This window comes from Acinonyx jubatus, chromosome B2, assembly GCF_027475565.1.
Source record: "Acinonyx jubatus isolate Ajub_Pintada_27869175 chromosome B2, VMU_Ajub_asm_v1.0, whole genome shotgun sequence".
Taxonomy (NCBI): domain Eukaryota; kingdom Metazoa; phylum Chordata; class Mammalia; order Carnivora; family Felidae; genus Acinonyx; species Acinonyx jubatus.
This window is the reverse complement of record NC_069385.1, coordinates 100739035-100759755: the sequence shown is the minus strand read 5'-3', so window position 1 is coordinate 100759755 and position 20721 is coordinate 100739035. Positions and strand designations below refer to the sequence as shown.

The window sequence follows — 20721 nt, the reverse complement described above, 5'->3', positions numbered from 1 at the left end:
GCAGAGAGGGGGTAAGGTGGGCCTCATAATTCACTGTGCTAGGCAAAGTAAAGTCAGAAATGAGCTGTTCCTTTGAGCAATGGGTCTATAGCCAGGAAGTGATGCTTTAAAAAAAATGTTCTAAGCCACAGTTCTTTGACCAAGAGAATAAACAATGACAAAAATCCTAGACATTAAGGAAAGTAGTTTTTTTCTAAAAACCTTATATCAACACATATCAGCATGAGCATTCCTGAGACGCTTGCAATCTGGATGGGTTGTTTTTAACTAGTTGTGCCCCTCAGAAGGCCTGGAGAGATCCTTGGTTCCCATAGCACTAATGTACAATCCTTGGGGCTAATGCTGATAAGACCCACTTCTCTCTGTGTACCCCACTGCTCAAATGGTAGTAGGCTTTGCATGCTGGCCAAGTATCCAACTGTACATCAGTCTACAAATATTTGTGTACATAAGGCCTCTGCTTCATATCTGCAATTTTTTTTTTTTACTTTTAAAGATCCTTTCCCACCTGTTGGCTCATATTAGTCTCACACAAAAGTAGGAGGCTTGTAAGTTAGACATCATTAGGCCCACTACATAGCTAAGACAGAATGGCACCACAGAAGAAGCAGGATACTGAGCATTTAAACATTCCTGTTTGCATTTAGCTCCACCTCTTTCTATTGGAAAGCCTTGGGCAAGCCACTCTTCTTAGAACCACCATTATCTCCTCTAAAAGATAAAGATAATAATTCCATCTTTGGGGCATTTAGGGAGTGTGACTACCCAGAAGAGGTACTTAATAAAGTTATTAGGAAACTAAATCCCATACAAGTAACTGAAACTCCTAAGGTCACACATCTGACTTTTGCAGGACAAAAACCCAGGTACATGTCCTAACTTCCAAACTAGTATTGTTTCCACTAGACCAAACTGTCCCAGTGATTCAGTGACTAATCCAGTTATACCTGACATCATCAGCCAACTATGATCCTTTACGTGGCACGTGACTTCATTTAAGTTCTCAAGTCTGTTGCTCATTAGAAAAAAAAAAAATGCTGATGGCAGAAAACAAAAAGTTGTGAATCACAGTGGATATAGAATTTATCACACAACAGGACTAGATTCCTGTATATAGGCAAGAATGTTAGCTTCAGGGAGTCAGATGCAATGTGGGGTGCTCCCCAGATTACCAATTTCTGCAGCTCTAGAAGGTTCCACAGCATCCAATCTTGGTTCCACGTGTAGGAAGAGGCCTTCACCACTAGCATTTATGGCACGACCAGAAGGTCTCACCAACATGGAGATTGGATGCATTCCAACAGGTAGCTGCTGTGTCTGACAGACCACATTCGTTTGGTTTGAGAAAATAACTCTGCAATTCGTTTTGTTCACTGTAACATCCAAGGCCTGAGGGTCAATAGAGAAACTAGTTCCAAAAATATAAACTAGTAGGTCCTTGTCACCATCTTAAAGAAGGAAAAAGATAAAAAGAACAAAGTTCTCATCACTCAGTGATATACTCCATTCAAGAAAACTCTTTCTAAAATCAAATGTTCATTCCCTCTCACCTTCCCCTCCCAAAATTCAAGGAGTTGAATGCTGACTCAAATATTGAGCATCTGTATTTATCATTACAGTATACAGCCCCCTTTTGAAATTTTCTCTAATAATAAGAGATCACTAGTTAATTTTTTAATGAAAAAAATGAAAATAAACATTTCAAAACAAGGGACAAAAAGAATAAAACATTGTACATTACCAAAACTCTACCTGATTCCATTTCACACCATGACCATAGCATTTAGATTGGACAAAAAATATACTTTCTGCTGCATCTCACAACGTCCACCCCATGAACTGATGCCCCTTCCCAAGTACATGGTCTTTAACAAATCACTCTGAATCTGAAGTTCATGACCACCCCAAGGCCAAGTCAAAAGTCATACCAAGGGAATACCACACAGAGTGGACCTGGGGAGTTGACCCTTCAAGGTACTGGAAAGAACAGGAACCTGAGCAATGGGCTGGTATGTCATTCACGTGCACAACCACCTGAAAAAAGGCAAAGTAATTAAAGGCAAATGTATGCATTTCATGTGCTCGAGAGTATTCATAAAGCACTTGTGAAATTTGCCCAAATTAACATGTTTAATGACTCATTTCTTCTCTTTCTTCTATTTCCCAGTAACAAACCCTAGTGAATGATTCAAACATGTTAGGCTTTCTTAAAATGATGGTAAGTATGCTGAAATCTAACATTTCTACACTATGCTAAATCTTGAGTAAATTTCCTCCCTGTAGTAAATTTAATAAAATTCAAACTGCACAAGGACCTTCCTTTTATCATTCTAGATTATATTCAACTGGATACTTGTGAAAAGTCCTTTCTTTGCTGGTACATGCCAACAAAGTAGGCACCTTCCTTCCACCATACTACATAGATATGTTACTGAAGAATACAGTGTACTTGGACATTGGTTTAGGGTCTTTTGTCCTCAAATGGTAGGTCCCCACTAGGATACTACATGACTTTTCCTCTCACTGTTACTAATGTTAATCTGGTAGAATTCTACAATACTTGGAGATGAGGAAGGTGAAAAAGATGGGGCTTGTTGGATGCTCTACATATAAAACATGGATTAAAAGCACACACCATAGGAGCACCTGGTTGGTTCAGTCGGTTGAATGTCACACTCTTGATTTTGGCTTAGGTCATGGTTTCACAGTTCCTGGGATCAAGCACCGCATTGAGCTCTGCCTTCTTGACCCCCAGCCTGCTTGGGGTCCTGTCTCTCTCTCTATCTCTCCCCCACTTGTGCCCATGTTCATTCTCTCTCCCTCTCAAAATAAACTTAAAAAAAAAAGCACACACTACATTATAATACTGTAGGGAAAGGATATTGGGATGGCATGAAGGCAGAGGTGATAACATTTCAGTTTTGGGGTGCCTGGGTGGCTCAGTCAGTCAAGTATCCAACTTTGGGTCAGGTCATGATCTCATTACTTGTGGGTTCAAGCCCAGTATCGGGCTCTCTGCTATCAGCACAGAGCCGACTTTGGATCCTCTGCCCCCTCTGTCTGCCCCTCCCCCACTCTTCTCTCTCAAAAATAAATATTAAAAAAAAAAAGAACATTTTCATTTTACCTATTTTATTCCTAAACACACACAAAATATAATCAAAATGTTGGCAACTATTAATCTTTGGTTTGGATACTGAAGTACTGGTTATATTATTCTTTATAGTTTTCTTATTTTACAATTTTCTCAAAAGGAGATGACTTATAACAAGAATATGGTCAGATGAGAAATACAAAAAGATATTTTTAAATGTTTGTTTATTATTTATTTTGAGACAGCCTAAGCAGGGGAGGGGCAGAGAGGGAGGGAGAGAGAGAATCACAAGCAGGCTCCACCCTGCCAGCACAGAGCTTGACGCAGGCATGAGATCATGACCTGAGCCAAAGTCAAGAGTTGGACACTTAACTGACCGAGCCATCTGGTGCCCCAAAAAAAGACATTTTAAAGAGGAAAAGACACTGACTTAGCTCATTTACTTTCCAGTCCCACTGTGTGGAGGTATAAATCCTATGTAGCCAGAGAGGCTCTCCATTTTTTGTACCATAATAATAGCATCGATAAGTGTAATAATAGCATGCTGTGTTTACAAAGAACTTATATTTTTGGAGTGTTTTTCATGCACCGTGGAAATAGAAAGATGACAGCCATAATCATCTGCTTAATGCATTGGAAAACTGATCCTTGAAACTGGTCCACGTTACAAAACAGGAAGGGACTGAGACACTTGAAACTACTACTTGTACTTTGGGTGGGCCATCCACTCTCACCTGAGTGCACTGGTTGGCAGTAACCAACATGTCTCCAAATATGGGTCCAAGAAAAACTCCACCATCATAGACCACACGCATGGTTGCCTCAGGGTTCACTCCAGTTAGATTCTCATCAGAGACCTGAGATGGTTACATTTCTGGTGAATTCTGTGATAGAACAGAAGTCTAATCTAATGGAAGTCTATATCTAATGATAAAGTGTCTTTTCACATTTTATTGAAGGTAACCAGATAGCTAGAAGGTGAAGATGGGGTGACAAGGGTTGAAGCCTGGAAACATAAGAGTAAGTAACAGCTCATGAAAGCCCCAATAGACTAGACGAATATCTATTTGCAAGCAGAGTTGTCAAAAAAGGCACAAAAAACAATCTTCTCTGTCTTGAGATATTTTATTTCTATACACTTTTCTATTTTATATGTTTGCAGTCCAAAATATTAAAATAAAAGGTAAGGGAAAACAGTTCTATGAGAGGATTCTCATCCTTCTTCCAACTCCACTCCAGTATTTTGTTTGAAAACCAAATGACCTACAATACCGTGGAACAGGGATAAAATTTCAGCTTGGGTTTCATTTTGTAATAACCAAATGCTAGATGATCATTAGATTATTTTTTAAAACCCTAAATATGCAAGAGCATCTGGTTTTGTTGTTATCCAGAGACAGCAAATCCTTTTCTAAACTTCCTTCTGCTGTGCCATCTGCCTCCATGATAATCTAAGTCAATCACATCTGCTTAAATTATCCAATAACAGATGTAAAATTATTATATGGTGGACACTGACCAACAACTACCTACCCTAAGTTAGGGAAGGAGATGTTGGGTTTAAATTGCTTTTTTAGGGACATGAGATACAAAACATGTCTTGAAAACTTCCCAAAAAAAGATGATTGAACCCCTTTACTTGAATATTAGAACAAAATAGATAATTTGTGACAGTTTTCACTCATGTAATTCTGGGGTTTTTTCCACAAAATTGCTTCAGAACACCAAATCCACACTACCAAAAGGGATACGATACATACCCTGATGAAATTGGGCAAATCTCCAACCTGGTTGGACCAGGAGAGGGTCCACACACGTTCATAGCAAGACTTCAGATCCTCCATTACAGTGAAGTCACTGACGTTGAGGTACCTAGATGTAAAGTTATCGGCATTGTTCTGTAAGAGCTTGCGCAGGTGACTAGCTGAAATACTCACAGGAACATCTGTGGGACAAGATTTTGATACATAAAAAAAAGATACTAATTACCACACAGGGTTTCATCATTAAAATTACAGAGAATAAATGTCAAGATGCCCACTAAATATGCAGAAGACCCTCAAGTTCAAACTATGCCTTCAAAAGAAATCCCAGCCCAGTTAAACCATTTGTTTCCTACAGCAAATACAAGTAGCTGCCTACTTTTTACATTGTGATACCCTTAATCAGGATCCCATCTCACAGCAAGCACAGAGCATAGTCACATCAGACAAAACTATCTCAACTGTCAACTCAAAATATACACTCCAGACACCCTGGTAATGCCTGAAAGCCTAATTAAATATTGGGTTTTCCCTGGAAAAACTTAGCCGACCCTGTGAACAGAGAAAAGCTGGCCACTTTTCACAGGGGGGGGGGGAGGGGTAGGCGCACAGCAGCTGACACCCATAAAAACTTAGCCAACCCAGCTGAGGAATGTTGGCATTTCACTTTGGTTTCTCTATTAGAATTCTTTTAAGCTCAACCACCTGCTTCCCCATTCCACATCCCCACAGAGAAATAACAACACTCTGTGCTTAAGCCCTGCTTGTGTTTGAACCCTGATTCTTGCTTTACCAAAAGTTTCCATTTCATTAGCTACTCCCAACAGCCCTGTGAGGTAGGTCATTTGGGTATCCTAACACCTAACTTTAGAGATGAAGAGAATGAGACCCAATGAGATTCAGAAGCTTGCCAACCAAGCGAGACAGAATTACACTTAACCCAAAATACCTTCCAACTACTCAAGAGTCTTCCTCTTGAATTCCACACTGCCTTGGAGTGTTAATAATACACCACTATATTTCTAAAGGACAAACAAGATTCTCCTCCTTTTAAAAAAAGGTTGTTCTGGGGTGCCTGGGTGGCTCAGTCAGTTGAGCATCCGACTTCGGCTCAGGTCATGATCTCATGGTTCACGGGTTCAAGTCACTCACTGCTCACTGCTATCAGACTCACTGATAGGACTCACTGCTATCAGAGTAGAGCCCACTTTGGATCCTCTGTTCCCCTTTCTGCCCCTCCCCCACTCACTCTCAAAAGTAAATGAACATTAAAAATAATAATAATAATATAATAAATTTAAGAAGGTTGTTCAACATTTACCTAATGGGGCCATTGCCACTTCCAAAGGCCAAGTTAAGGCGGACTTTCCTGGATTGTTTTCAGTGAAGTGAAGAGCATCACAATAGAACATGGTGGCAGGAGGAGTATGTGCAGACAGGCTGCAGCTCATGAAAAGGGAAGCAAGACCCAGGGATGGGGCTTTCATTGACACAGGGCACTATTGGCACCTACCCTTTATCAGACACCAATAGCCCATGGCCTTCAACTTTTTCTAAGTGGCTCTCTTAAAACACACCTTTCCTGTCACCCAAGAAGATTCTCGCGAGTCCAGCATCTTTCTTCTTGGAAGAGCAAAAGACTTTTGGACCATGTGCCAATTTTTATACAGCCACTTTTGCACTCTCCTGAGCCTCCTTTCCGATTCTCCTGTGGTTTTACCATATAAATGGCCTTCACTTCTATTCCTTGTTCTTTGTGAAATGTGTTTATTCTTGAAGATTTAGAAAAGGTTCTACACTAATCACATTGAAAGCTCTTTCTACATTGTTATGACCACTGACATTCTCAATAGCATATGGTGTCACCATGGAGTTTACTTTGGAAGGACCATGGCTACTGTAGATCTTGGCCTAGGACTGATCTGATAAATACCTGAGTTCACATCCAGACCCTGCCATCAACTACTTGTATGACCTCTGGGCAAGTTCCAGTATATTAGGCTCAATGGTGGCCTTCAGAAAGATAGGTCAATGCCCTAATCCCTGGAACCCATGAATATTTCCTTATAAGGCAAAAGAGTACATATTATACTGTGTTGCAAAAGATGTGGTTAAGGATCTTGAGAAGAGGAGTTTATCCTGGGTTACCCAGGAAGGCTCTAAATGCAATCATATATATTGCTATAAAAGAGAGACAGAGGAGGTTTTGAGACAGAAGAGGAAGAGACACTGTGACCACAGGAATTGGGGTGACTTAGCCATGGAATGCAGGCAACCACCAGAAGCTGGAAGAGGTAAGAAATAGATCCTCCCCTAGAGCCTTCGGAGGGAGTGTGGCACTGCTGACGACTTGATTTTGGATCTGTGGTCTCCAGAAATGTGAGAGAATAAATTTCTATTATTTTAACCCACGAAGTGTGTGGCGATTTGTTATGACTGTCCCAGGAAGCTAATCCGCAGAGTTTCTACATCTACAAAAAGTTGGGATATTAACAATAATATGGTACTGTTTTTGTCCAGATCTTTAATTGTAAGGTCACTTTCAAATGCTGGAGAAATCAACAAAACAACTTTAAGACTGTCACTCTTCCTGACAATCTCTCAAGGTGTTGTTCACCTGGGAACGCCCCTAAAAATGGAAATGAGAAATTGGTGCACTCCAGTTGCCCCTTTACCAGGAATCACTGTAGTAGGGAGTTGGATGCGGAAGTATCCTCCTAAAGGTGGACTTGCCCTCTGTATTCTCTGTGTTGTCACCTGGACCAGCATGGGTTCTTCTTCTTCACCTCCAGTGGGCAGAGAGCTGTGGCATGTTAAAACCAAAAACAGTCCTAAGAAGGGACAAGTAAGCAGAGACCTGTAACCATCAAGAAGTGCCACTCTAGAAAGAACAGGACTCCAACTCGAAGACCAAGTAGTCCGCCATGTTTCCAGGACACAATCTCAACCTCCCAAATATTGGGCGTCCCTGTCCCATCATGGAAGAAGCGTAAATATTAGGATTCTTTCAGAGTGTTCTACCCTTCCCCTGCACTGATCCTGGGAACACATGGACGCAGAGTAAAAAGTGACAACTCCGGCCTCCACACCTCTGGCCCTGAAGCACCGAGGGGACAGAGAACTTGGAATCCTCCAATCCCACTTGCATCACCAATGAGGAGTCAGTGCCCTGTTCCACAGATGCTTCCCCACTCTCTATCCCCGCCTGAAACACAGGCCACTCCATCTAGCCAACTGCTTAGCTAATGCCTATGTACACATTGCCTACCGAATCTTGCTTTTAATATAATAAATGGCCAAACAAATCATGACACACTATGAGACAGAATACCATTCAGCCAATGAAATCACATTTTAGAAAAATTATCACATTGCCCATTAATGATATGGGGAAATACTTAATTCATACCATTATGTGAAGAAGGTACATTGCCAAATATAATATGTAATTTATGGTCCCAATTTGAGGTTTAAAAAGCAAATACAGAGAGCCAAAGCATAAGAGACTCTTAAAAACTGAGAACAAACTGAGGGTTGATGGGGGGTGGGAGGGCAGGGAGGGTGGGTGATGGGTATTGAGGAGGGCACCTTTTGGGATGAGCACTGGGTGTTGTATGGAAACCAATTTGACAATAAATTTCATATATTGATAGATAGATAGATAGATAGATAGATAGATAAATGGCAAATACAGCACCAGGGTGGCTCAGTTGGTTAAGCGCCTGACTTTGGCTCAGGTCATGATCTTGTGATTCGTGAGTTTAGCCCCCCCCCCTCAGGCTCTCTGCTGTCAGCAAGGAGCTCACTTTGGATCCTCTGTCCCCCTGTCTCTCTGCTCCTCCCCTGCTCACTCTCTCAAAATAAATAAATAAACTTAAAAAAATAAAAAGCAAATACGGTATAGAGTATACATATTATATATACAAAAACTGCTTAGGAAAAATGGATAGAAGATGAATCCAGAGGCACCTGGGTGACTCAGAGCGTCTGACTCTTGGTTTCGGCTCAGGTCATGATCTCACGGTTTCTTGCGTTTGAGCCCCACGTCGGGCTCTGTGCTGACAGCATGGAGCCTAATTGGGATCCTCTGTCTCCCTCTCTCTCTGCCTCTCCCCCCAGTCATACTGTCTCTGTCTCAAAAGAAATAAACTTCCCCACTGGAAGTAATATGCGTCCAACATGTTAGAAGTTATCTCCAAGCACAGGGATTATGAATGATTTTTTTTTTTACCTTTTTCTAAGTCCTTTCTGTATTTTCTAAATTTTCAACAATGAACACATATGGTTTCATCAATATTATCTGAGAACTACATGTTGATGTACATAAATACAACTATAAACAAATAGTGATGGTGTCTGCATTGGGGGATGAAGCTAGCAGAGGCCAGGCCAAGGGGGTCCTTTCTTGCTGAGGTGGGAGACTTCCAGAAGTAGTTAAGGGACTTGATGAAATCTCAGGAAGGCATGTTTCCAGGACCATTCTATTGTGGATCTGTTCACAGTAACCTAAATTAGCCTCTAGCCTGAGTTAAAGCTTTGGCACTTGGAATGTAGGACTACAGCCTGGCTAAGATGGCTGGCTGCCCGTCCACCTCAGCTCCGTCACTCCTTGATTCTATTGATGGTTTTCACATCTTTCCCACCCAGAGGGCCCTGGAACGCAGAGTCAAGGAAAGTAGACCACAGATTCAAGCTCTCTGCCCCTGTCTTTTATATGCCATCCCAAGCATGGTATGTATGAGTAGGACTCATTTTGGAAGTTAGAAAATGATGGAAAGAAAATTTTTAAAGGCAGAGCATCTTAATTCTTCCATCCTATTAGGGTTTAAGCGAAAAATTAAAAGAACAACTATGTGAAAAATTAAAAGAACGAACTAGAGCATACATGTGTCCAGGAGTTTGGAGGAGCCTGATACTTAGTTACTGCTTTGTAAACTGGGGATAGACTCTGTTGACTATTAAGAAGCAACGCTTATGGGCATCTAGTGCCATCTGGTGGTAAATTCTTAGAAACAGCTATTTTTATTCCTTAGAGTATTTCATTTCACCTTAAGAGAGTCCAATAAGATTAATATATGGGAAATGAATGAGGGGAGTGAACAGAAAACAGTGGTAATGGGAACCGCTGAACAGCATAAAAATACAAATACTTTAAAACAAATTCACTAGAAATTAGTTCTCAAAGCATAGTCCCCAGACCAGTAGAATCAGCATTGCCTGAGACCTCATTAGAAATGCAAATTACCAGGCCCCCCTTCAAACTTAGGGAGTTAGAGATGAAGTGGTTAGGGACGAGCAATTTGTGTTGTAACAAGACCTCCAGGTGAGTCTGCTCCTGCATTCCTAAAACTGAAAACTGTAGCGTTAAGCAACAAGTCAGGTAGCTCTTCCTGATTAAAATCCCACCTCTGTGTCCCCACAGGTCAACTAACAGTCCTAAGAAGGGACAAGTAAGCAGAGACCTCTCCCTACCTTGCAGTGATGAGTGGGAGCTCCTGGCCACAACCTGCCAACCAAAAGCTTACGTTGTAGACCGGAGGGGATCCCACCACAGAGAGCGACTCCACCAGATTCCCACCTGGGCAAGCTGTTCCAGAATCTGCCTGGGAAACTAGAGACCAATGATGTGATCGTTAGCAAGCAACTCAAGATGGAAGGCCCAGTGTGTGGGAGATCCCAACTGCAGATGCTGAGTTACTTAGGTCTCAACACACATTTAAAGCAGAGGTTCCTACATATCTGCCACCATGAAAAGCAAAGGAAGAGTAGGTAGAAGGAGTCAGTTCATACCAAAAGGAAAATATAAAGGCATGGTTTAGGGAGACAAAAACGAATTCTATAGCAAAGTTTGATAAGCCCCAACCCAGACAAACATCCCTCCCTAGGCTGTTGGAGGCACCCACACAGAGATAACCCATCGTCGTGTGGACTGCTACCCTTTCCTTCTTCCCTTTCCAAGGCCACTGGCAACTCCAGGAATGTACAGCTAATCTTCTTCAGGAACACTGAGCACACAGACACATACTGGAGGCATGTGAGTGTTCATCAACAGCATGAGTCAGCACGTGTGCAGAAAAAGTGCAAGCTGTGAAACAGACTACTGTTAAAATCCTGATTTTGTACTTCCATTTGGCTAAATATAGTGTCTCTGTCTCCTCTGTAAAGTGGGAATCGCAATACATCAGTCTGCATGGCAGGGAGAGTTTAGTGAGGTGGCAGAATTTAAGTGACCAGCACAATCTATTTTAATAGCCTCTTCCCCTGGGTAAAGGATACCTTCTCCCCCAAGACTGTACAATGGAGACAATGGACAGTGTAAAGGCAACATCTTGACATGCCCCATGCTTATTTAGCACAACATCAGGCACACAGTAGGTGCTCAATAAATGTTTATTTGCTCAGCAGGGTATAGTCATTGAAGGCTTGGCTCTGGTTTCCAGATTGCAATCTCCCCCATACCCCAGCTGCGTGATTTGGGACAAGATACTCAAACCCTCTTAGTTTTGGTTTCCTCATCTATAGAGTGGAGATAATAGGACGACTTCACAGGGTTCTGAGATCTAAATGAGAAGTAAATGGTAGCCACCGCTAGATAAAAGCAACTTTCACAGAGAAGATTAGGTGAGAGAATATAAAGTATGAAGTATGAATATCGGGCCCAATTGTATAGAGTTCATCTTGCCTTTAAATAATCCTCAAAGCAAAGTCATCACCAGCAGGGAACCTAGACAAAGTGGGAAAGAGGAAGCTTTACCCAAGCCACCCTGCCCTTCTTGCCTCCCTCTTCACCTCTCCCCTAGAAGGTTCTACATACTGGAGCATCTGATGGTTAAAGGTGGGGGCAGTGAGAAGGTGCTATGGATCCTGGGCTTCCCCTTGGGAGCAGGGAAAGAGTATCATCTAGTTCTGAGTTTCCCAGCCGGTGGGTTCAAGCACATGAAATATTGATCCCCTCAGCACTCTGGGAATCTAGATGGCATTTAGGGGGTCACCAGGCCCCAGCCAGTTGTCTTAGGACCCAAGAAATTCAAGTAATTATCCCAGCACACCGTGTGAATATTGTCATCGTCTAAATGTGCCATAATATGAACAGCGTTTGAAATAATTCAATCTGATCCAGATGCCCCAAAAGCACTTAAACCAATGAAACAGGTAAGAGAATTCTGAGGGCTGCCTGGGTGGCTCAGTCAGTTGAGCATCTGACTCTTGATTTTGGCTCAGGTCATGATCTCTTGGTTGTGGAATCGAGCCCTGCATCGGGCCTCACATTGCACATTGGGCCTGCTTGAGATTCTCATTCTCTCTCTCTCTCTCTCTCTCTCTCTCTCTCTCCCCCCCCCCACCCCCCTTATGTCCCTCCCTTACTCTCTCAAAAAAAAAAAAAAAAAAAAAAAAAAAACCATGGAATTTTGAGGAGTATCATATAGTGATGAGATTTCAGGGCTGAAAGTAAGTCCTCTTGCCACCCACCCCCAAGCTCTTCTGCTCTCAGCTCTGCAGTTTTCAGGCAAAAGACTAAAAAAGAGAAAAGGGAAAGTGAGCAAAAGTTGGAAGCCTGGGAGCTCCACCAGCCTCAGTCAGACCCCTGATGAGCTCTTGGTCCCCAAGACTTGTGGACAAGCAAGGCCAAGGGAGGTTACTGTGCCTAGGGGACCTCAAGGGGGATTTGATGGAGGAAAGGGCCAGCCAGGCCTGAGCTCTGAATGGTAAGTGGGAGGAATCTGGATGGGCAGAAAGCAAGACAAGCCTGTTCTCATGATGACAGTTACTCTCTCCCTTTATCTGAGTCTGCCTTGAAGGCATAAATGAGACCTTTAGCCCATTTATAGGGCAAGATATTACCTTGTTCCTTCCAGCACTTTGCATGACAGATATTAATTCATGGGGAGGTGGAGAAATCCTGCTGGACTAATAATAGTAATAATAACTGCTTATATTGTTGAGCACTTACCATGATCTAGGACCAGTAATGACTTCATTACATTATACTTCAGTTAGCTTTCATAGTAATTCCATAAGATAGGGCCCTCATTGTGCCCATTTTACAGATGAGGAAACCAAGTCTTCTTAGCATAAAAGTGGTAAAATTGGGGTAAGAGCACAGAAGCAAGAGCAAGCATTGGATAAATAGTAAAAAAAAAGGAATTAGCTAAAGAGATATAGGCAACAAAGATGCACAATCCCAAACCCATCTTCTTTCTAGAACCAAGGCAGACAAGATGGGAAATCACGTGTTCTCTCTGCATTAAGAGAAGAGCAGCCCCCAGCAGAAAAGTTTGAGGTTGGCATTTGACAGGCCCATTGACAAAAGCAGATTGAATGCTCACCTGTTACATTTGTGTCCGCAATAATAATTTCATCCACATAGAACCCACTCGTCTCCTGAGACAGAGGGAGGAGGTCAATCTGATGAACCAACACAGAGGAGTTTGCCAGAGGCAGCTGGGAATACTCGTGCACACAAGACTCCCAGAGGTCAATGCAAGTGAACTGCCAGCTGAAAAACAAGACCACAGGTGAAATGGACCTCTCTGTGTGCACCTGAGACCCTTTCCTGAAGAACCCAAGTTCACAGACCTGGGGGCCTGGGGACTGTGCAGCCAGGAGAGACACCCTAAGAAGCCCTGCACCCAAACAGTCCTGTGTGCCCCAGGTACAAGCCTCCTGTCCAAGACAGGCTCGGCTCAGCCTGTGATATCACACAAGTGAGGCACGCTTCAAGGCAATCATTTGTTCATGACACTCAATGTCAGCATTTTCAAATTACAGTATAATTAGGTATCTTGGGCAGGTATATGTTAGGCTATAACCTCAGAGAAGACTAACATTCCTGGACACACTCAGGTTTAAAACCACTTACAAAACCCATAAGAGTTATATGGAAAGAACACTGAATCAAGGGATCAAAGATGCATGAGTTTTATTCCAGAGTCTTTGCTTACTCGCTGTACCAATCTTAGTGACTCCCAAATTCTCTGGGTCCCAATTTTTCTCATCTGTAATTTCAAGCAATGGTCTCTGAAATCTCTTCTAGGAGCACCTGGGTGGCTCGGTCAGTTAAGCGTCCGACCCTTGGCTTTGGCTTAGGTCATGATCTCACAGTTTGTGAGCCCCATGTCAGGCTCTGCACTGACTGCTTGGGATTCTCTCTCTCCCTCTCGCCCTCTCTCTCTCTGCCACTCCCCTGCCCACTTGCTCTCTCTCTCTCAAAATAAACAAACATATAAAATAAAATAATAAAGTAAAATAAAATCTTATCAAATAAAAATCTCTCTTCCAGATATGTTCTATGATTCTATCCCTATGAAAAGTGTCAGAGCACTTCTAAAACGTATTCTATTCCTAACAATTAACCACTCTTAAACCTCTTAGTCAAATAAAATGAATTTGGAAGCCCTAGTTAGTATCTGAGGCCCAAGAGGCACCTGGGTGGCTCATTCAGTTAAGCCTCCGACTGCGACTCAAGTCCTGATCTCACTGTTGGTGAGTTCAAGCCCCACACCAGACTCGCTGCTGACAGCACAGAGCCTGGAGCCTGCTTTGGATTCTGTGTCTCCCTCATTCTCTGCCCCTCCACCACAAATACTCCCTCACTTTCAACAATAAACAAACATTGAAAAAAAATTTTTTTAACATCCAAGGCCCAAATTAAGAGATCGTTAGTACCTCATGTGGACCACTGTCCCCAAGAGAGCTAATGATCCCAGCTGGAAGAATTCCCACCACACCTCCCCACAGATTCACTACCTGTTGGGACTGGTCCCTACGAGACTCCAGTCACAGGTGGCGTTCTTCTTAACAAAGTTTTGAAAGTCAGTTGTGAAAACCACAGTCACCTTCAGGATGTTAGTCGTGTGGCCTCTGTATGCAATGCACAACTATGGACACCAAATAAGCACATGAGTTCTGTTAGTGCAAGAAGCAGCCATTCAAGCAATGAGTAATGAAGGGAGTCCACCTCCCTAGAAGCCTGCCTCGTGTTGTGAGAGAGCCATCCCAGGTCCTCTACTCCCGAAGTTTACTAGTCTCATTAAAAAAAGACATAATCAGAATAAATTGTTATTTATTCCACAGAGAGTTATTAAATGCCTACCACTGGGCTAGTGGTAGAAGTTCGGATTTTAGAGTATCTCCATGAGAAAAACCCCTATTCTGACCAGTTACCTATGCAACCTTGAGCAAGTCACTTACCCTCTCTGAGCTTCAGTTCCTTAACTCTAACTCACTGGCATCCTTAGTTTCTGAGTTCAATAAAATTGCCCCGGGGACACTTTATAGCAAGATTTTTCCACTGTTGATCTTTTGGACTGGATAATTCCTTTCTGTGAGGGGGCTGTCCTGTGCACTGTGGGATGTTTAGTGACATCCCTAGAAACTAGCCACTGCATGCCAGTAGCACTTCCCCAGGTGTGACAACCAAAAATGTCTCCGTAATTGCCAGCCTTTCCCAAGGAGGCAAAATTGCCCTTTTGGGAGCCTCTACTGTAGAGGAGAAGCCAAAAGATGCCCATCTAGTCCCAGCTCCCACTGAAACTGATCAGAGATGGAGTTTCATTTTATTTATTTTGAGAGAGAACATGTGTGTAATTGGGAGAGGAGCAGAGAAAGAGGGGAGAGAGAGAATCCCAAGCAAGCTCTGCACTGTCAGCACAGAGCCTGACATGGGTCTTGAACCCATGGACCATGAGATCATGACCTGAGCCGAAATCAAGAGTCAGACTCAACTGACCCAGCCGCCCAGGTGCCTCTCGGAGATGGAATTTTGATGAGTATTGGAGAATGATATGATTTCAGGGATGAAAGAGAATCCTCTTGCCACCCACCCCCAAGTACTGCAATGAGTTCAGCCACCCCCTTGGGCTCACTCAGGGGCCCAAAGAGCAAACAAGCTGCATTCTTTCACGAAAGATGGCAGCGTTTGACACAAGGGATTGAAGTTATTCAAGAAGTGTGCTGGTCAATCCATCAGTAAACAAAATAACTATAAATAACAGTAACTAGCATTAACTAGGTCCTAACCACTGCACACAGTGGTAGATTATATCATGCAATCTTCAACACAATTCTAGACCCTACCACTACCCATTTTACAGAGGAGTAAACTAAAACAAGACCCTGAGGACATATAGGGGGGTAGAGTCAAAATTCAAAACCAGATAGTCTGGAGGTGTCTGCGTGGCTCAGTTGGTTAAGTGTCCAACTTCAGCTCAGGTCATGATCTCATGGTTTGTGGATTCCAGCCCCACATCAGGCTCTGTACTGACAGCTCAGAGCCTGGAGCCTGCTAAGGATTCTGTGTCATCTCCTCTCTCTGCCCCTCCCCTACTCACGTTCTGTCTCTCTCTCTCTCTCTCTCTCTCTCTCAAAAATAAATAAACATTTTAAATTAAATAAAATATAAAAATTTAATTAATAAATTAAATCAAATTAATTAAATAAAAATTAATATTTAAATAAAAATTATTTAATATTTAAATACAATTTAATATTTAATTTAATTTAATATTTAAATATTTAAATAAAAAGTAAAAAATTATAAAATAAAACAAAATAGTTTGACTACAGAGTCTGCACTCCTGCCTAGTGAGCAAAGAAAATACTGGAGCTTATAAAAACGTCCATAGGTCTCACAGCTAAGACAAAGGCATCTAACTAATAAGAACCAGAAGTATCTGTTCACCACTTGAAACAGCAGCTAAGAAACCTGGAACCTCAGCCCAAAATGCCTTGGGCAAATCATGGCAATCACTCTTTCATGCTCCTGCTTCACCAATCTCAATGCCAGAGAATAATGCCAACCCCTCCCTACCCACTTCACCTGGCACCCTGATGGCTGCTACTTACGTGTGTGTACCGATCTAGCCAGTAGCCCTTCTGGGCAGCCGGGGGTGTTAGGACAAGGTGTCGAGGCTGGTGGAGGCTGAATCTCCCACAGTAGGGCTCTGTCGCACTGGTGAGGTCCCCCTCAAAGCTGGAACCTTCTGGACCTGGATGCAGATAAAATAGGAAGACAGGCATAAATGTTGAATAAGACGGCTTCTTGACATGTGTAGAGGGATTGGGTTATGAGTGCACCATGACAGCAGCCCTTCAGCCCTCGGGTGAGCTGGGCCAGGCTTGGGCTTAAAGGCTCCTGCTGTTAAGAACCCCATTCTGCCTGCCACAGAGCATCAAACATCTATTACCATTTTCTGTATGTACCATGACATGAAAAACTGTTGAGAAGCAAAGAGACAAGGAATGCTGACTGGAATTTAGTTCACCTTAGCATTTTAAAAACATGCTCTCACATTTTTAGAATTTGCTAAGACGACTATTTCACGTAACAACTTCTTTATTGGGATACAATTTGGGGCGCCTGGGTGGTTCAGTCAGTTAAGCATCTGACTCTGTTTCAGCTCAGATCATGACCTCATGGTTTTGTGAGTTCGAGCCCCATGTTGGGCTCTGCACTGACAGTGTGGAGCCTGCTTGGGATTCTTTCTCTCGCTCTATCTCTGGCCCTTCCCTGCTCACACTGTCTCTGTCTCTCTCAAAAATAAACAAAACAATTTTTTGAATTAAATAAGATATGCCGTTTTAGGGATTTTGTTCCCGCATGCGTGGTTTGCCTTCCCCCACTGTATGGAATGGGTAGTACTGAGCTCCACCTGACAGCTCACCACAAATGCCTTCTCTTTCTCTGGCACCCACACCAAGGAGCTTCCTCCCACGTGTGTAATCACTCTCTTGGACACTCAGGGTCCAAATCCACTTTCCATATCTTTTCTTGACTCTGGTGGCAGGAAATGAAGATTGTTCCCATTTTACAGAATAGAGAGAGAAGACCATGGTAGAGAAGAGGATCTGCATTTGTCAAGCCAAGGACAGCGCATACCTTGTTCAAATCCAAGCCAGAGTAGGATGTTGGCCGAAAGGGGTTCCAGTTGGCATTTCACTGCAAGTAACTTCTCAATAGCTACTTGAATCTGTTTAAAAAAAAAAAAAACTATCAAGGGGCGCCTAGGTGGCTTAGTTGGTTAAGCATCCGACTTTGGCTCAGGTCATGAACTCGTAGTTTGTGAGTTCAAGCCCCATGCCAGGTTCTGTGCTGACAGCTCAGAGCCTGGAACCTGCTTCGGATTCTGTGTCTCCCCCTCTTTCCACCCCTCCCCCACTCATGCTCCGTCTCTCTCAAAAATAAGTAAACATTAAAAAAAATTTTTTTTAAACTGTCAAGAGTTTATACAGTGGGGATAAAGACACCCACCCCCAGTTCCCCCACCTGTCATTATTGAAAGAGGTTTCCCACCTGATGGGCTGTGGCATTTTCAGGGACTGGCTGGCTAAAGACATTGTCCCACGTAAGGAAGAAGTTCCTTCTGCCAGACAGAGTCAGCATCTAAAATGTCAAGAGTGACAAGACTGAATGACATATGCTAATCAAGCCAGAGAAACTCAGGATATATCTCCTCCGCTTGCTATCTCCTTTTATTTATAATTTCAATTTTGTCTAAACTCACTATCACCTAGAGATATCTAGGGATCAAGTGTCATCACCGAATGGAAACGTTCCCATGTCTATCCCCCTGTTCATCCGTTCCCCTTCTTTTCTGTAGGGTGCCAGACTTAAATGTTCCCACTGAATGGCCTCCTTTCAGCCCTTCTCACCCATCACTCTTTCCAGGGGGTGGCCTGGTGGGCAAGAGCAGCCACATGGCACGCCACACTCTCTCAGACGCTTATTCAGTCTCTGCTTTGCTGCTAGCGTGTTCCCTGACAGGCACGTTATACTTTTATTATGAAGTAAGATCTATCCTCTTATATCACTTGCTCTTTTCTACTTCACTCTGTGGTTATTTGTGTACATGTTTTACTATTAGACTGTAAGCTTCAAAAGCAGAGTCCATATTGACTCATCTTTGTACACCAAAAAGTGAATTGAAAGTACACTGAGATAGTTCAACAAAAATATGGGGCACATCTGAGAGACCCGAAAACCTTGACCTTTGCAAAGTTGATGTAGAAAACACCATCTTTCCCTGTGGGTAAATAGGGCCTGAATCTGTAAAAGCAATGGGATCTTGTGCGTGTACACATATGTGCATGCCTACACAAGTGTGTATGTTTGGAGGACCGTATCTCTACACTGGGGAAAACATTTCCAAAAAAGGACTTATCTGGAAACTTGACCATGAGTAAAGTTATATTCATAATAAGACTTTGCGTTTTCTTCTTAGATGTCTTCACAACCCCTATTGGATAGATATCCTATCTCATGGGGAGCAGAGTTATCATTACACCTCAAGTCTCCTGGCTCCCAGCTAGTGATCCTTCCACTAGACAAGACTATGCTCATTCCAGAGTTCAGCCCCTGACTCTAACCCCACAGGACAAGGAAGAGACACAAACCTGGATTTCCGGAAGTCTCTGGGCACGGATTCGGATCTGATGCTTCTCCCGGAGGTAAGTGCTGACCACAGCAGGGTTCAGCCAGGTGTTGTGGATCTGGACACCAATTCTCATTCCCCTGCTGGGGACCCTCCCATAATGCTCTGCTTCCAGGTAGTACCTGGTACCACCAACCAGCTCTAATTTGGGAGTCTTCCGCTGCCAGGTCCCTTCATTCCCATGATGCTCCCAGGCATCAAACCAGTCAGCAGTGCCCACGCTGATGGAGGCCACTTTCACCTGTGGCCCAATAAGCATGTCACTATCAGAACTATGAAGCTTATGAGCATTTTTTTTTCTCAATTAGCAAATGTCTGGACAGCTACGAATAGGGTCTTTGGAATGGTCTGCTTTTCCAACAAGTTAGCTCAGTCACACTAATGTCTGTGGTTGTATACGATCCTCCACTCCCCCCTCTGTCTCTCTATCAAACTGTATTCAGATGAGGCTGGATGGGCCATGTATAGAGCAGAGAGAGCCAACCTGGAAACCTGACTTTACATGATACTATGGACAAAATAGTTCTAAGCCATTTGAGAAACCTAGAAGGACTTGACCACATCAGAATCTATGATGTTTCTCTAGCCAATCAGCAAAGCAATTTCATAGAAGCATGTTAATAATTTGAGGGGGAAATGTGGTTCTTTGTCAATGGCACTATTGAATTTTGGCTTTTTGTTAGAAGCAGTTTTTGAGAGAGAGAAAGCAAGCATGAGCAGAGGAGGGGCAGACGGGGAGAGAGAGAGGGAAGGAGAGAGAAAGAGAGAGAGAGAGAGAGAGGGAGGGAGGGAGGGAGGGAGAGGGAATCTTTTAAGTGGCTCCATGCCCAGTACAGAGCACAACACAGGGCTCAATCTCACGAACTGTGAGATCATGACCTGAGCTGAAATCAAGAGTTGGACACAGCCGACTCAGCCACCCAGGCACCCCAAGCACTTTTTCTTATTCTTCAAAGCTGATCAGGGAATTCCTAAATAAGACTGGCTACATATCTACCCAAAAATCAGTGCAAAAGGCACAAGTTTTAGAATCAGACAGATAGGAGTTTGAGCCCTAAATATGCCTCTTATGACCCAAGTGACCCTGGATTGACCACTTCCAAACCTCAATTTCCTTATCAGGAAAATGGAGATAAATATACTCAGCTCACAGAGATGCTGTGAAGATTAGAGACAAGGTATATAAAATGCAGCTTAATGCCTGGCTTCGAGTAAGTGCTTAATGAACGTGCCAACACATTCAACCAAATTCATTTTCAACAATTAAAATCATATCAATTAGGTCTCAATTTTTTTTAATTAACAAAAAATAAGCCCATTCCCTCCACAAAACAAAACATTAAAATCCCTGGTTGCTTAGTGGCATGTTACAATTATTAGTAGAATATGAGAGCTTTAGTATTGTTTTTTTAAGAATGAAGGACTGGGGACAAGA

At 42.8% G+C, this 20721-nt stretch overlaps 1 protein-coding gene across 11 annotated transcripts in view; it reads right to left on the bottom strand.

Annotated features, from left to right (window-relative positions):
- The window catches only part of PKHD1 (PKHD1 ciliary IPT domain containing fibrocystin/polyductin), a 482749-nt gene that overhangs the window by 422102 nt on the left and 39926 nt on the right, over window positions 1–20721 (bottom strand). For 10 of the 11 annotated variants that reach the window (XR_008298567.1, XM_053222692.1, XM_053222697.1 and 7 more), the window contains 12 exons: window positions 19249–19527; window positions 18149–18238; window positions 17735–17825; window positions 16702–16844; window positions 14605–14735; window positions 13185–13354; window positions 10330–10468; window positions 7533–7660; window positions 4855–5039; window positions 3829–3951; window positions 1929–2034; window positions 1173–1448 (listed from right to left, as the gene is read on the bottom strand). Coding sequence is in view for 10 of the 11 variants with exons in the window: in XM_053222692.1 (XP_053078667.1) it covers window positions 1173–1448; window positions 1929–2034; window positions 3829–3951; window positions 4855–5039; window positions 7533–7660; window positions 10330–10468; window positions 13185–13354; window positions 14605–14735; window positions 16702–16844; window positions 17735–17825; window positions 18149–18238; window positions 19249–19527 (1861 nt within the window). In the remaining variant the exon portion in view is untranslated. The remainder of the gene's footprint in view (window positions 1–1172; window positions 1449–1928; window positions 2035–3828; window positions 3952–4854; window positions 5040–7532; window positions 7661–10329; window positions 10469–13184; window positions 13355–14604; window positions 14736–16701; window positions 16845–17734; window positions 17826–18148; window positions 18239–19248; window positions 19528–20721) is intronic. The other variant, XM_053222698.1, reaches the window with a different exon arrangement.